We start from the raw sequence: 14,268 nt of genomic DNA, 5'->3' as shown, positions 1-14,268 counted from the left end.
GTGAGCAGCTCCTTCTTTATGTCCTTAGAGAGAAACTTCAGCTTGAAGTTGGTCAGGGTGACTTCTCCTGGGTACTTCCGCTCTTCAAAGTTCTCTTCTGACACCTCCTGGTCATCTGCTTCAGAAGAAGCAAAAGAATGTGCTGCTGGCTCTGACTGCAAAAAACCAGCAGGGAGATGTTTTAACGGCTGGCGGGGAGGCCCGGGCACCTAACCCGGTGAGTGAGAGAGAGGGAGGGACCTTTCAAGACAGTGTCCACGAGGCATTTCCTGGAATTCTTGCCTTTTGGAGGAGGGAAAAGGCCCAGTTCCCCCAGGAAACACAGAGGGCATCTTGTGGCCTGGACCCATCCCACACCAGAGCTCCTGGACAACAAGATTCAGGATTCTGTGCTGCCTGTCCTCAGGCCACCTCCACCAGGTCACCCCACAGTATGAACACCTGGGAAAACAATCCTCGGGCAAGGATGATGCCCAGATGTCGCAGACCCTAATTAGGAAGCTGCACTGGTGACCACTTGTTATGACATGGTAACCCCACCACCACCACCACCAAGTGTGCTTCTTCACAAGTCACCAGCTAAATACGGGCTCTGGAAGACAGTTCACCAACACATAGATGGGCAAGGAACAGCTCCTCCCAGTAAGGACAGGGCTCCAGCAGGGTCGGGACAGCCAAAGTCCCGCAGGACGGCTACACAATTCCAGGGCTGGCACCCACTTGCCACAGGTCCCAGTGAATTGTTCAGGCACTGCTTCTGCAGACCTGAGAGACAGCAATAAGAAAGTGCCCATGGGGCCAGACAACTCGGGAACTGGCAGTAGACCTGGTCAAGAGACTGGTGCTGCCTTTGCTCCACTGAACAGGCTCAGGGAAAGAAACTTATTTGCCCTAGCCAGTTGGCAGAAGCTCCTTGGCAAACATGCCCAGCCTCAGGATATGTGAGGGCTCCCAGAAACAGAGGGGAAGAGATTTTCCCAGAGCTCCATGGATACAAGTGGACTAGAGTACCTGGGGACAGAAAGGATGGGCTGCTATGACAGTGTGGGACCTCAGGCAGGGCTGGCAGGAGGGTCTGAGTCAGGAATCCAGGACAGAGATGGAGGGACAGAAGGGCTTGACTCAGGAGGCACTTCTGGGGGTGACCTGTGCCTAGGAGGTGGGTGGGGGAAGAGGCAGAGTTTGGGGATGAGCCAAGGCCACATGATGCAGAATAGATGATTGGCCACCACTGGTGAGACAGGCTTCAGTGCGGGGAACTTAAGACCTCTGAAACAGAGTCACCCTATAGATAGTCACTTATTCCTGGAGGTAAAGGTGTGACCCAAAAATATGTGTTAAGAGAAGAGGGGGACCAAAGCAGCCTGGAGAGACCAGCCCTGAGCAGAGGCCAAGAAAGGGGCAGAGGAGGGCCCAGAACAGGCAGCTGGCTGATAAGTCAGGCCATGGGCTTATGGGAGGTTGAGTCCTGGAGTAGGATGTGAGTGCAGAAGCTTCTAGACCTCCAGATAAGAGCTGGTGGTGGGAACACTACACGCCACCAGGCAGGGCTCCTGCCCACCCTGGGGAGGAAATCGGCTTTAGGTGACTGATCAGGCAGAGGCAGTCGCAGGTGCAGTCCCCTCCAATGGGGACTCAGCCTGTGCCACCTCCCCCAGGACCTGACATCTGATGGGGGCAATGTGACCTAATCAGGGAGCCCAGTCTATCCCTCTATAAAATAGGGTGATCCTGAGTCCCACCCACGGGTCAAATGAGGAGCCTGGCTCACATTGGGTTGGGCCAGGAGGGGGCCTTACCACACCTCCCCATGCCTCCTTGGGCACTTGGCTCCATCCCCTGCAGATCCCCCTGGGATCCCCTCCAGAGGAGTCTGGAAAAGGGAGAAGTATGGGGAGCCTACAGGCCTCATGCTGCCTGGACCCTATGTGTCCTTGGAGCTGTCCAGCTCCTTGGGAGGCCCTCTCCTAGGGGAAAAGCCCCAAGGAGCCCATGTCCAGGGCTCTTCATCTTCCATGTCAGATAGATAGGACGACTGGAAAGGGGAGTCCCCACAGCTCCAACACCAACGCTTGAGCTACCTCCTCTTTACCAGGTTAGTACTGGTCTTGGGGACTCAGGCCACTGCCCACCATGGAGGCCTCACATACAAGGGGGATCTGAGGCAGAAGTTACTCACTATCTGAGCCCAAGAAACCCAGTAGCTGAGACCCTGTCTGGATAGCAGATGTGTTTTTCAGGTGGGTGGGAGGCTCACAAAACTAAAGAAACCTGAGCTTTCTCCAAATCAGCCCCCTAGAATCTGAAATAATGCCCTCTTCTCCCCACACTCCAGGGCCATTCCCATTGGTGCTGACCATGCATTCTGCAAGGTGAGAAGACCACTTCTGTCGATGGACAATGCTGAAATGGCTCAGCAGGAGAAACCCTTCCTGGAGGGCAATCCCTGGGGCCCAGCTGCCCAAAGTCCTTCCAGAGCCAGGAGGTGCAGCCACTAGGAAGACAGCAGCTGCTCCACCTGATCACCCTCTCGTGCCGGCCTGCCCCACACCTACCTCATCAGGCTCCTCTTCTCGTAGGCGGCTGGGCTTAGTGTAGTCTAGGGGCCGGTCCCACTCATCCTGACGGGAGGCCTGGCTGGACTGGGGCGAGGTCATGGAGCTGCTGGGAGCACTGGTGCTGCTCTGGCGCTGGGAGGTGTCAGGAGACTTGACACCAGGGCTGCTGCTGCAGCTGCTGCTGCTAGGGAAAGCTCCCTCCCGCTGGCGGCGCTTGTGCATGCTCAAGTCCAGTGTTCCATTTTCATCCACCTCAATGTCCACAGACTAGGTTGGAAGGTGAAAAACACATGTGAGAGTCAACCCTCCTCACACCGGCTGCTGCAGCCTCACTACAAGAGAGGTCCTGCAAGAGTAGGCCCCTCCAAGGCCAGGAGTAAAGTTAAGTACGAGAATTGCCAACTAGACCCTAGCTATTCCTGGAAGTGTCTCCCACAGGGAGTGGGTGGGCCTGGCTGCAGTCCCACCCACTCACCCCTCCTGGGACACTGCAGAGGGCATGCCCACCTTGCTGGGTAGGTCCTGTGGCTTGGTGCTGAGGTTCTCTGGCATCTCCCAGCAGCGGGTGGAGAGGTTCAGGATGGCAGTGGCAGCCATGTGCGCAGCCTCAGCGTCGTGTGAGTAGTCGAAGCCTGCAGAAGAGGGTGGGGTGCTCCTCACATAACTACTGGGGGGCTGTGCCTCAGGGGAGGAGGCCTTTGGGGAAGGTTTGGCTGCAAAAAGGGAACAACACCGCTGACTTAGACAGGGACAGAGATGGCAAGCGCATGGGGCGTGCTGGGGTCAAAGCACAGCCACTGCAGTGTGGGCTTGGGCATAGCTATTCACCCCTCCAATGCACCCCCCTCAGCCCTGAAGAGACCTCTCATTTCTGGCCTGACCAAGATCTAAGCAGAAGGAACAAAACTGTCCAAAGACCTCCCAGCAGCCCTGATGTCCCAAGCAAAAATCATGTGTCCATTAGCAAATGCCTGGTGAGAGACTGGAGAGTCTGTGGAAAGGGTGTTTGGAATGTCACTCCTGGGGAACGTTTTGTCACATGGTATCAGAAGGTATTCCATATCTCAGCTGACTCTGCATGCCTAGTTAGTAGCTCCTGCCTTAACAAAGCAGCAGTAGGGACCAGACAACACAAATGAGGGAATGAAATGTCTTCTTCCAGAAATGCTCTTCTACGTGACACCGAGCCACCAAAAACGCCAGTGTTTCCAGCTCTGGCTAGTGAAATGCTCCTGGAGGGCCCTGAATAGCCTGCAGGCACACAGCCCCAGTCCTGGGGCACAGGATCTCTCTGCTACGGGGAGGGAGAACCTCCCAACCAGGAGGTTCTTCCAGGGGCAACTCAGGAGCAGCAGGGAACTCCTCTTGGGCTGCCCCACACCCACCACGAGGCACTAACCCTAGTCACAGGTGTACTGTGTGCTTTTCCACCTTGCATCATTTCCAACACTGGCAAATCAGTGCAATGAAGAAAAGAAAAGATGGGAGTTATGCAGGACAATTTTTATCCACACAAATGTTGCTGATGCCATAAACAGCGTTTCCAATGAGATGGTCCTTGTGCAAGAAAGCAAGTGGCTTCCTGCCAGGGTAAAAATCCTGTCCCTTCCACAGTCTGACCCTCCCCAGTGGCATTGCTAGGAGTAAACTCCCCACTGCATTTGGAAAGGGGGCCCTCTCAGGGTGAGCCATGTCAGTGAAGTTATTCTTAAGTCTCTGGACATACGCCCATAAAGGACCTGGTTTCACTTCACAGGTACTTAGGAAACATGTAAGGTCCCCAGAAGCACATGGAGAGACGTGGGCCTCAAGGAAGCCATAGCAGTTACCCCAGGGCATCCAACACCTCAGACTTCCATCTTAGTCCCTTCTAGCTCCTCAGAACACTGGGCCCACCCTCCCAAAAGCAATGCAGGAAGAAAGACCAGAATGATTCTCCCCAACTTACATTGGAAGGCTTTGGGTGAGGTTTCGCTGGTCTGAATCTTTGGGGCAAGCATACGTTTGCCAAAAACCTGAGCGTCAAAACTTGCGTAATCAAAGGTGACTTTGGAGAACTTCTCTAGCTCCTTGGCCAAGTTGGCCCTCGGTGTGGCAGGAGCCACGTTGGGCCGGTAGCTCCCATAAGGAGGGACCTCAAGCTGCTTCACAAAGCACATGGGCCTGGAATGGGACAGAGATCAGAGCCTGTGAGGGCAGGGGAACAATGCTACCCTCCCTGTCCTATCCTACAGCCCATTGAGAACGGAGACCCAGGGAGACACCCCCATATCCTGAAGACCCTCCGAATGCCAGCTCCTGTGGCAGGCTGGTGACCAGTACAAGGAAGTATACTCGCTAGGAGGCAGCAATAGGAACACACAAGGAGGAGCACTACCTCCTCATGCAGACGGCAGTGGCCAGAGGAAACGGCCTGAACTGCCCTCCACTCAACAACAGTTGGCAAGCCCTCAGCAGGGAGCCCAGCTGTAGCACAGCCCAGCACCATGGTGGACCACGACATAGCAGAACAGCCTAACACTCCAGCAAGGAGGACATCAGGATGTCTGAAAGTGGCATCAAGGCCTTTGGCCCCATGACCCAGTTCTTCCCTCAGGCAAGGACTTAGTGGACCTCTTCTCAAATCTGAGTTAAGAGGGTTGGCTAAAAGGGTCAGCAGCAGGCATGAAAAGGCCACAGAAAGCTTTTGGTCCACTGAGGTCCATTGAAGAGTCCTTGGGAAAGGGTTTGTACAGCAAGGGAACAGAAAGGGAGAGGCTGTGGGGGCGGGGAGAGTCAGACCAACAAGCACAGAGGGCTTTCTGAACCAGTCAGCTCAGAGAAGAGGGGAGACAGCCCCAGTGGGCACCAGCAGTCCTTGTCCTTATCTGGACCAAGCGTGACTTCAGTGATGTGTGAGGTATGAGAATGGGTGAGGCCTCCAAGCACGAGGCACTCTAAGAACTTGAATGTGGCCTCAGAAGAGAAGCACCAGGTAACCTACAGCTTCAGGCCAGCTCTGAAGGGCCTGGGAAGACCAGACAGCACCCGAGTATGGGATGCACCTAGCATCAGGAAGGAAGGGGCCCAGGCTAGACTGGCCAGCAGTACCTGGGGAGGCTGCAGCACATGTCCACTGGGCTTCAGTAGGGACACTCTGTCTCTGACCTTAGCATCTGTGCCACTTTTTCCTTGGCCAGTGTTTTGCCAGGATCTTTAGACTTGGGGTCACAGATACCAAAGAAGCTTTGCAAAGCCTTTCCTCACACCCCAGGCTAGGACCCCAGAAATATAGGCCAGATGGAATCAGCAGCCCAGAAGGTGGCTCCTGCACTGGGCACCGCTGCAGGTCAGGTGCTCACGAGGGACTGGGGAACGCAGCATGTCGATGAAGCCTGATAAAAACTTTGGAGTTCCAGAGGTGGACAAACAGATCCCAGTCCCCTCCAAGTCCAGGGCCTGTTTCTCTCCCTAACCTCAGCAGGCATTATACCCAGGATGTTTTAATATTTTATCAGTTACTTAGATCATGTCAGGGAAAGGATCAAATTAGCCACTGACAGAAAGCTGGAAAGAAAAGCAAAGAGTATGGAGGAAAGAAGCTGCTTCAAACCATCTGAGAACCAGCCATCAGGACCATACCAGCGGGAACCTGCAGGGCCACAAGAGCCCATGGATGGAACATGAGCACACCCATCCATGAGCAGGAATGTTGAGCCCTGTCCCAGCCAGAGATGCAATGAATGGGTATACTCCTTCTGAGGGACTCTCTAGAAAAGCCAGTCAAGGGCCAGAGTGTGGCACAGCCAAAGTTGGCAGCCAAAATCTTCTGACTGAGGTTCTGCAGGCCCATGTCAGGAAAGGCAGAGGGCAGTAGCCATGGAGCCCCACAAAGAGGTGGCAGCACTGTGTCAGCCAGGGCTTGGCCTCCGCTGGGCATGATGGCCTGTCTCCTGTGCTCCTGTGTGGGGAGACAGAACATGGAACAGGATAGGGGAACCAGGGAAAGAGAGAAATGAGCAAGCTCGTTAGAGAAACGGGGATGAGCGGGGAAATGAGTCATGGTGCCTCTTGGCCCCACCAGGTGGAAGACTGCAGTTGAGAATAAGGCTCTGACAACAGACCAGTCAGGAGGTGCAGCCTTGGTAAAGTGCCCAAACCTCTGAGTTTATCTGTGAAACCCAGATCCCAGGGTTACCTGTATGGAGGGAGCTAAGCAGATGCATTCTGGGTGGTTTTTCAGAAAGTCCCTGCATTGCTGAGAGTATTCTACAAATGCATACACACATGCAGTTGCACACACATGTAAATGTATCATGGATGCACACACCCACACAGATGTGCAAACCTACAAGCCAATACACTCACAGGCCCACTGTTGCCTCAGATGCTCACAGACCACACAGGAGGCAGTGCTGGGAGCAAGGCCTACACCCTTCCTTCTCCCTTGCCTTAGGGTCTATCCTAGGATGGAAAGACAGACAGGACAGACAGGAATTCGTGCCGTGGTACTTTCTGGGTGTCCACTGTCCTTGGCTGGTATGGTCTGCTGTCTCCAGAGAGGAACAGGGTCTTCTCTACAGATGGAGCAAGTGCCTTGGGAACAGCACGGCAAAGCAGCCTGTGCCTGAGCCCAGGGTGGCCATGTAGGTCTGTGCCTTGGATGAGGATCTCGTGAGAGCTACAGCAGGGGGATTCTCCTGTGGAGGAGTGGTGCATATGAGTGGTCTGTAGCTCACATCACCCACCTGAGGATCCGATCTGAATTGGAGCTATTCTTGGAAGGATCTCCTGTCTGTGGTGGCTGCTTCTCATGAGATTTGGCTAATTTTTCAGCAGCAGCAATGGGACACCCAGACAAACTAGAGGAAAGAAAAGGAGAGAAACCTGAGTCTTCTTCCAGGCCAGGCCTCCTGGGTGGCCAGGTGTGTGGGTTTGAGAGTAGCATCATTCAATGAGAATCCCAGGTGTATTCCTGACTCATTCCCACAGGACAAAGTTTTCTCTCTGGCTCTGTACTGAGTCCTCAAAGTACAAGTTGCTCAGTTTCTGTTTTGGAAAATTTACGCCAGTGACACACAAAAATGAAATGCATACTAAAGGGTAGTGAAGCCCAGACAGAAACACTTTCTTCTGCTAGGCCTGGCACCAGGCTTGCCCTCTGACTTTCTGGTCATCCGCCAGCTCCCAGGCCAGGCTCTGGAACCTCTCTGGATGATGTCTGTAAGTTGACTTGGGGGAACCAAGGGCCCCACTCAGACCACAACTTGGGCACTATCCCTGGAAGATTCTGTACCTTCCTAGGAAAGTGACCAGGATAAGGGCAGAGCAGTTCCACCTGTCAAAACTGGGTTGACAGTGAGCTCAGGAGCCAGCTCTAGGACATGGAGGGTGACACAATCACATTGTTTGGGAAATTGGTCTCTTGTCCAACGAACTGAGCCTGAGAGCTCTGGCACTTTCTCCATCTGAGTGTGTGCCCACGGGGGCCCAGGCACATCCTGTAAGGTATGGCCAACCATTGCTCTCAGATGAACTAGAAACATGGACCCCTCTCATGGAGGGAGATGACCAACAACTAAATATAGTCAATGGCCTAGAAGCTTCAGGTCCACCTGCTCTGCACTTGCTCAGAAAAGCCCAGAGTGCAGCCCTCCCTATCCCCTGAGCTCCCTGCTTATGTCTACGTTTGTCGCTCACCCACGAACAGAGGTTTTCCAAATGGTCAAGACACAAAGTCGTCACCTGGCCCTCTGCACAAGAGTCAGACCTTTCAGAACAGGCACATGTTCACCCCCAGTCAAAGGGGTGTGGGCAGCAACACCAGCAGGTGATCAGAGCTCCAGGTGCCATTCTGTCCATACAAAGGCCCCTCGAATACTCACTGGCCCTAACCTTGTAACTGCTGCATCAAGCAGCTGCAGGGAAGCTGCTATCACTCAGGGGCCACATGTCAGGCCAGAGCCTATCCCAGGTGAGGGCTCGAGGCCAGGGCGAGCACAGACACATACGCCCAGCCCAGATTCCCCACCACAGCCTAGATCAACCCAGGTACCTTCTATGTGTGTTGCGGTTGCTGTTCACATGGCCCTGGCCCGTGCAGCCAGGAGTGGGACACTTCAGCACATTCTCATGCATGGCCAAGACTGTAAGAAAACCAGAGAAGGCAGACAGCGATGACCTGGTATGGGGGGAGAACCGCCCACGGAGGCTACAGGAGCCCTGACTGAAGCCTGCAGCTTTGTAGGCAGAGAAGAGCCATAGTAGCTTGAGGCAGCAGCTCAGGGTGACTACCTCTGTAGAGTCTGTAAACGTAAGCCCACCCTCAGCCAGGTGAGGCATGTCCCTTCACCAGGGACTCCTCCTGGGTCAGAATCTAGAGTTTACTCTGAAACCTCTTATTTTTCTGTTTTGCAGTTCTCGGCTTCCAACTTGAAAGTAAAGACTCTACCTTCCCTCTCAGCTGACAGCCAGGGTCTATGCAACTTCCTAGGGTTCTGACCAAGAATGACATCTCCAGGCAGAAAGGGGCAGGCTGCTGTCCCCAGCCATGTCACAGGGCTAAATTTCAGGCTTAGGCAGTTTGAGGGAAACCTAAGAGCAAGGCCCTGGACAGGCTGCCCCTCCCATGGACTCCTCCAAATACCCTGCATGGAGCTACTCACTCTCTGGGGGGATCCTGTCCTTATGGGGACAGCCAGACAGGCTGCGGTGGTGAGGATACAACCCAGTAACATGGCCAGTGCCATCACAACCTGGTGTTGGACACTTGATCTCACGCTTCTCAGCTCTTGAAGCATCTGAAACACACAAGACATGCCACATAGAGCTAGGAGGCTGGGCAGGGGAATGGGCAGGGAGATGCAGGTACCACTCACACCCCTCACTCTGGCTGTCCAGAGAGAAGGGAGACAAGACTACCCAGGACCCCAAAGGGACAGGAACTGAACAGCAGGTGCCCCTGGAGAAGCTGGTCCAAAACCCAAGGGCATCTACCCCCAAAACAGGGCACACAGCATTGTGAAGCATTATGAAGAGAACCATCCATGTGGGATGGAGTCTCTGCCCCTCCTTCTGGGTATGGAGGCACGTGGGCAACCCTCTGTAAGGCAGGGGAAGTCAGTTTGCCTCCCACTGCCAGGGTGTCCTTGGGATTTGACAAGAGGAGGACAGAGTTTAAGGAGATTATCTACAGCTGCGTAACTAAGAAATGCCTATGCAGAATTCCATACCAGATCTCAATCCTTGGCTTCCTCTGGCCTCTGCAGGCCCAGGTAGGTCACTATTGAATGTGGGGATCAGAAGGACATGGAAGAACCTCAAAGCAAAGCCACATCTCAAGAGATGCTCTTTCTGGATGGGCCACCTTTCAGGAGGAAGGACGCCCCCAAGCTCAGAGTCCCAACCCATAAGGCAGGGCAGGAATTTAGTTTCACCCATCAAGCACCAGGGTGCCTGTGCCCCACCCCCGTCTTGGTCCAGAGCTCTCAATGAATCCACTCCCTGGTCCACCACTGCTTCAATGCAGGAGGATGTACTTCTGTCCACACGGGCTGACAATGCTGCCCGGTGCCCTCAGCTCAGCCACCATGTCCTTATTTCAGGAACAGGTACTCTGCACCTGAAAGTCCCTCTACACCTGAACCCAGGCTGCCCTCGGTATCCCACCAAAGTGTGCCCTGACCTGCAGACCTGCAGCTGACAAGCCCAGGCCCTGCACCTGTCCCTGAGTCTGCCCCACCCTCAGCCCGTGTGTCCAGGTTCCCAGGCCCCAAGTTCTGAGCCTGGCTTCCATCTGGGCCCCCAGACAGTAACCCCAATTTGTGTCACCAGAAAGGTATCCCCTCAAGATCACTGTCCAGGTCCACCTCAGGCTGAAATCATATCCCTGCCTGTGCCCCTCATTATCTGTCCCCCATGTGTGGGTCTTTCCAGAAACTGTGTTCCCTGTCTCCACCCACCTGGCTGTGGTGCTCTGAGCTACCTGTCACCCCAGGCTCTCTCCGGGTGGCCTAGATGTGTCTTCCAGGGTTACCCCGTACACATGTCTCTTGTCTTTTTGGTTCCTGACTCCAGCATCTGAATCAACCCCAGCCCTCAACTCCCTCCTTATCTGGCCAATCTCTGGTATAAGTTAACCCTCCCTAGGGTGGGCAGAGGAAGGGCACAAGGAGTACTACTGCCAAATCCATCCAGAGAAGAGAGCCTGGCCTGGGATAAAAAAGAGGAGTCAGGGGTCAGGGCAGCTCCCTGATCTTAGAGGCCAAATTCAGGCCCAAATACAGAGCCAACCACAGGCCACTCCCTTAGAAAAGCCAGAGTCAGACAGACATCCCTTGGTCCCCGCCTGCCCCCACCACACACACATCTCAGCCTCATATGTCTTCCCAGACTCCCTGCATAAAGTGGCACAAGCCTGCTCCCCTCCTCCCTCCATCTTGGCCCATGGTCCTGTGAGTATTTGCCCCGTCTGCTCTTCTGTCCTCCCCACACCCATCTCTGTCAGTAAGGGCGTCTAGCTGTGTCTCTCCCTCAGCCTGTACTCCACACCTGGAAGCCAGGAGGGAGGTGGGAGTGCAGGGCAGATCACTGCTAGCCTACCTTTACTGTAGCAGCTCTTCCGCACAGTGTCCAGGGGCTTGGCCGACTTCCCGGGTTCACCTGGGCCCAACTGTCCCTGCTCAGCAGGCGGGCAGCCTGGCTCACAGACAGTGCGCACCTGTTCAGCCTTCAGGGCGATGGCCTGCTCCAGAAGGCCCAGGTTCCCTCGGGTCATCATATCGTACATCTCCGACTCATCTGTGACTGCTGACTTCTGGGACCCTGCATCCTCCTCCTTGTCATCATCAGAGCGGACCTCCACAATGACAGAGTACTCAGGCTTGGGACTGGGCAGCTCTAGGCGCCGGGGCTCGGGGGACTTCTGGGCAGAGTTATGGGAGGCATCCTCCTCAAAGATCACATCAGGAGTGGCCTCCTCCTCCCCTTCCTCCTCCCCTTCCTCCTCCTCCTCCTCCTCCTCCTCTTCCTCCTCCTCCTCCACATCCTCCTCCTCCTCCTCTTCCTCTTCTTCTTCCTCCTCTTCCTCTTCATCCTCCTCTTCCTCCTCCTCATGGCCCAGGACACCTTTCTGCTTGCTGGAATCCTCGCTGGCCTCATCCTCCAGGGACTGGGGACATGGCTCCTGGGAACGCTCACTGGTGACTTCAATGACTTCCTCTGCATCCTCTGGCTGGATAAAGAGATCTTTCTCCCCCTCGTCGCTGGTGGCCCCCTCCACAACCTCCTCCTGAAGCAGGTGCAAAACGCTGGGGCCCGTCTTGGCCACCTGGCCCGAGTCCTCCCCCACCAGGGTCTCTCCAGCAATTTGGCCCAGGTTGAGGAGAGAAGTTGCGATGATTCCCTGGCAGCTGCTATAGCTGCCCTTGGAGGAGCCAGTGGGGCTGCCGACGGGGTTAGGTCCAAAATGGGACTTGACAGGGCTCCTTCCTGCACAAAATCAGAAACGCCATGGGGGCTGGAGGAGAGTGTGTGGGGAGCATCCAGGTCTCTGGCTCCCAGCAGCAGCCCCCCCTGCCCCCCCCCCAGCACAGCCCAGGAGACTGGGAAGTCAGGTGTGGTTGTTCCTGCCAGCCCTCTGCCTGAATCCGGAGATCATGGAGAACTTGTTAGGAGGTCATAAGCCACTGCTGTATTTTTAAAATTAAGGATTACTTTGGTATTTTTGAATTCATGTTTCTTCTCCATTTTACATTTTATACAAAGGAGCTTAAAAAGCAAATCAGATTTTTTTTTAATGTTAGCATAGTTTTAATTTAGAAAGTGACATTAGAAAATGACATGAAACAGATAAAATGCCTTCTAAAAGATTTTTGTTCTTCATTTATAAATTTTAATTTTTTTAACCAATACAGGTAACATGCTTGTTAAATATTTCACTCTTCATTTTGTTTTGTGTCTAGAAAAATATAATTGTCCTTAATAATCCTAAATTTTTTGTTTTCCAAATAAAGCCACTATTATATTGTGAGTAGTTACTGAATCATAGGTTTAAAATCAGTGGCAAAATCACCTATGTAGAAGGTGATGTAACAACTCAGTTTAGGTAAGAAATTAAGTACAGTATACAGTAATAGCCTTATATAAGAGGTAGAATTTTTTAATCTCAGTTTTATAGAAAAGATGCAGTAGTTGTATCTGTACCCTGCTTTGTTATTTATGGTACTATAAGTATGCTTCTAATTATGAATTTGACAGAAAGGAGAAAAAGGAGGACTTTTTATTAAGAATGATCTTATTGGCCTTTGTTCTGCATGGGCTTCTCTTAGAGAATCTGAAATATTTTCTTGGCCAAATAAGGTGATTAATTATATATGGCATTTACCTCATTTTTAAAGAGGGGATGTGGCTCAATGGTAGAGAGCTTGACTAAAGGCATGAGGTCCTAGGTTCAATCCCCAATACCAACGGAAAAAAAAAAAAAAGAAAAAAGAAAAGTTCTCTGAATAGTTTCTAGCCTTCTATTTTTCTAGGGCATAAAAAGTAGGAAAATGTATTTTTTTTCCATACCACTGAGTGTAAGTTGTAAATGGAATCACTAATTTTTCTGGGTACTGTTATTGCTTGACAAGAATTCCTGCAATGTAAATATAACCTATATATTGATGGGTTCTATGCCCAAATTTGTATGTATAGTACTAGACAAATCAGATTTTTAAAAATTATTTCATGATTGAAAAGCATTTTTATTTTTAAAGGGTTAAAATTTAAGTCTTCAGCCACAATAACTAAGGCGTGGTCACTACACGCAGACCCTGTGGGACTCGGGCCAGCACTCCTGGCAACAGTGGGAGCCACCCTACCATCCACATGCACCAGGGTAGATGCTCTAGCCACAGTGCCCAGCCCAGGGCATTGGACACAGGAGCTCTTCTTCCAGGAGCAGGCAAGTCAGAATTTCTCCACCTGGAACACAGGCTGGCTTGGTTCCATGGGCCCCTTACTCACTCCAGAGCCCCAGGGAAAGAGCCCCATCCTGGATTTCTCCTAAAGAAAAACAGACTCCATCCCAAGCCCTGAAAGTCGGATGACTCCAGACACTGGGGGCAGTAGGGGTTGGCCTGGAGCCTCACCCTGACCCTGGACTCCACAGGTCTGCCAGGACTCTTGAGAATGAGACAGACCCTGCCCTTGTGGCTCAGGGGCCACCTTGACCCACATTTGCCAAGGGCTGTGCCCTCATTATGGCCAGCCACCGTGGGCTCCACAGGGAAGCAGGCCCCTCAGCCTCCGCTCTCCCCCTCTCGGCTTCCCCAGGCACCCACCTTCAGAGGCCCCACTTGATTCCCCACCGCCTAAGGCACGTCCTCAGCATCTGCCCCTCAGCGTTTGAGGACAAGCAGACCCACCCCAGGCAGATTTCCCAGAGGGCCAGGCAGGACACACTCCAGGAGCCACCCACAGAGACTCAGCCTGCAAGGCCGTCTTTCTCCCATGACTGTGGAAACACACTAGCCCATGTGCACACAGGCCCTCCAGTCTCTCCCTGTACGGTGTTCGCACACACCACAGACCACGTGCCCTGTGCAGCGCCCCCCCCCCCCCCCCCCGTCCCCCGGTCCCCCGCCCAGGGAATGAGCACAGGTCAGGACAAGACAGTCCTTGTTCTCAGGAAGACTCCCTCCCGCTCATAGGCTGCATTCTCCAGGCCACACTAAGCGCCCTTTATTCG

General features: G+C 53.4%; 1 protein-coding gene across 11 annotated transcripts in view; it reads right to left on the bottom strand.

Annotated features, from left to right (window-relative positions):
• Nucleotides 1-14,268, bottom strand: part of Myt1 (myelin transcription factor 1) — a 61,758-nt gene that overhangs the window by 16,393 nt on the left and 31,097 nt on the right. For 10 of the 11 annotated variants that reach the window (XM_021726451.3, XM_040275492.2, XM_021726449.3 and 7 more), the window contains 8 exons: nucleotides 11,139-12,026; nucleotides 9,203-9,337; nucleotides 8,593-8,683; nucleotides 7,286-7,399; nucleotides 4,507-4,721; nucleotides 3,066-3,271; nucleotides 2,556-2,825; nucleotides 1-155 (listed from right to left, as the gene is read on the bottom strand). In XM_021726451.3, coding sequence (XP_021582126.2) covers nucleotides 1-155; nucleotides 2,556-2,825; nucleotides 3,066-3,271; nucleotides 4,507-4,721; nucleotides 7,286-7,399; nucleotides 8,593-8,683; nucleotides 9,203-9,337; nucleotides 11,139-12,026 — 2,074 coding nt within the window. The remainder of the gene's footprint in view (nucleotides 156-2,555; nucleotides 2,826-3,065; nucleotides 3,272-4,506; nucleotides 4,722-7,285; nucleotides 7,400-8,592; nucleotides 8,684-9,202; nucleotides 9,338-11,138; nucleotides 12,027-14,268) is intronic. The other variant, XM_040275490.2, reaches the window with a different exon arrangement.

The sequence above is a fragment of the Ictidomys tridecemlineatus genome, chromosome 5 (assembly GCF_052094955.1).
Source record: "Ictidomys tridecemlineatus isolate mIctTri1 chromosome 5, mIctTri1.hap1, whole genome shotgun sequence".
NCBI classification, from domain to species: Eukaryota; Metazoa; Chordata; class Mammalia; order Rodentia; family Sciuridae; genus Ictidomys; species Ictidomys tridecemlineatus.
This window is presented reverse-complemented; position numbering and strand designations above follow the sequence as displayed.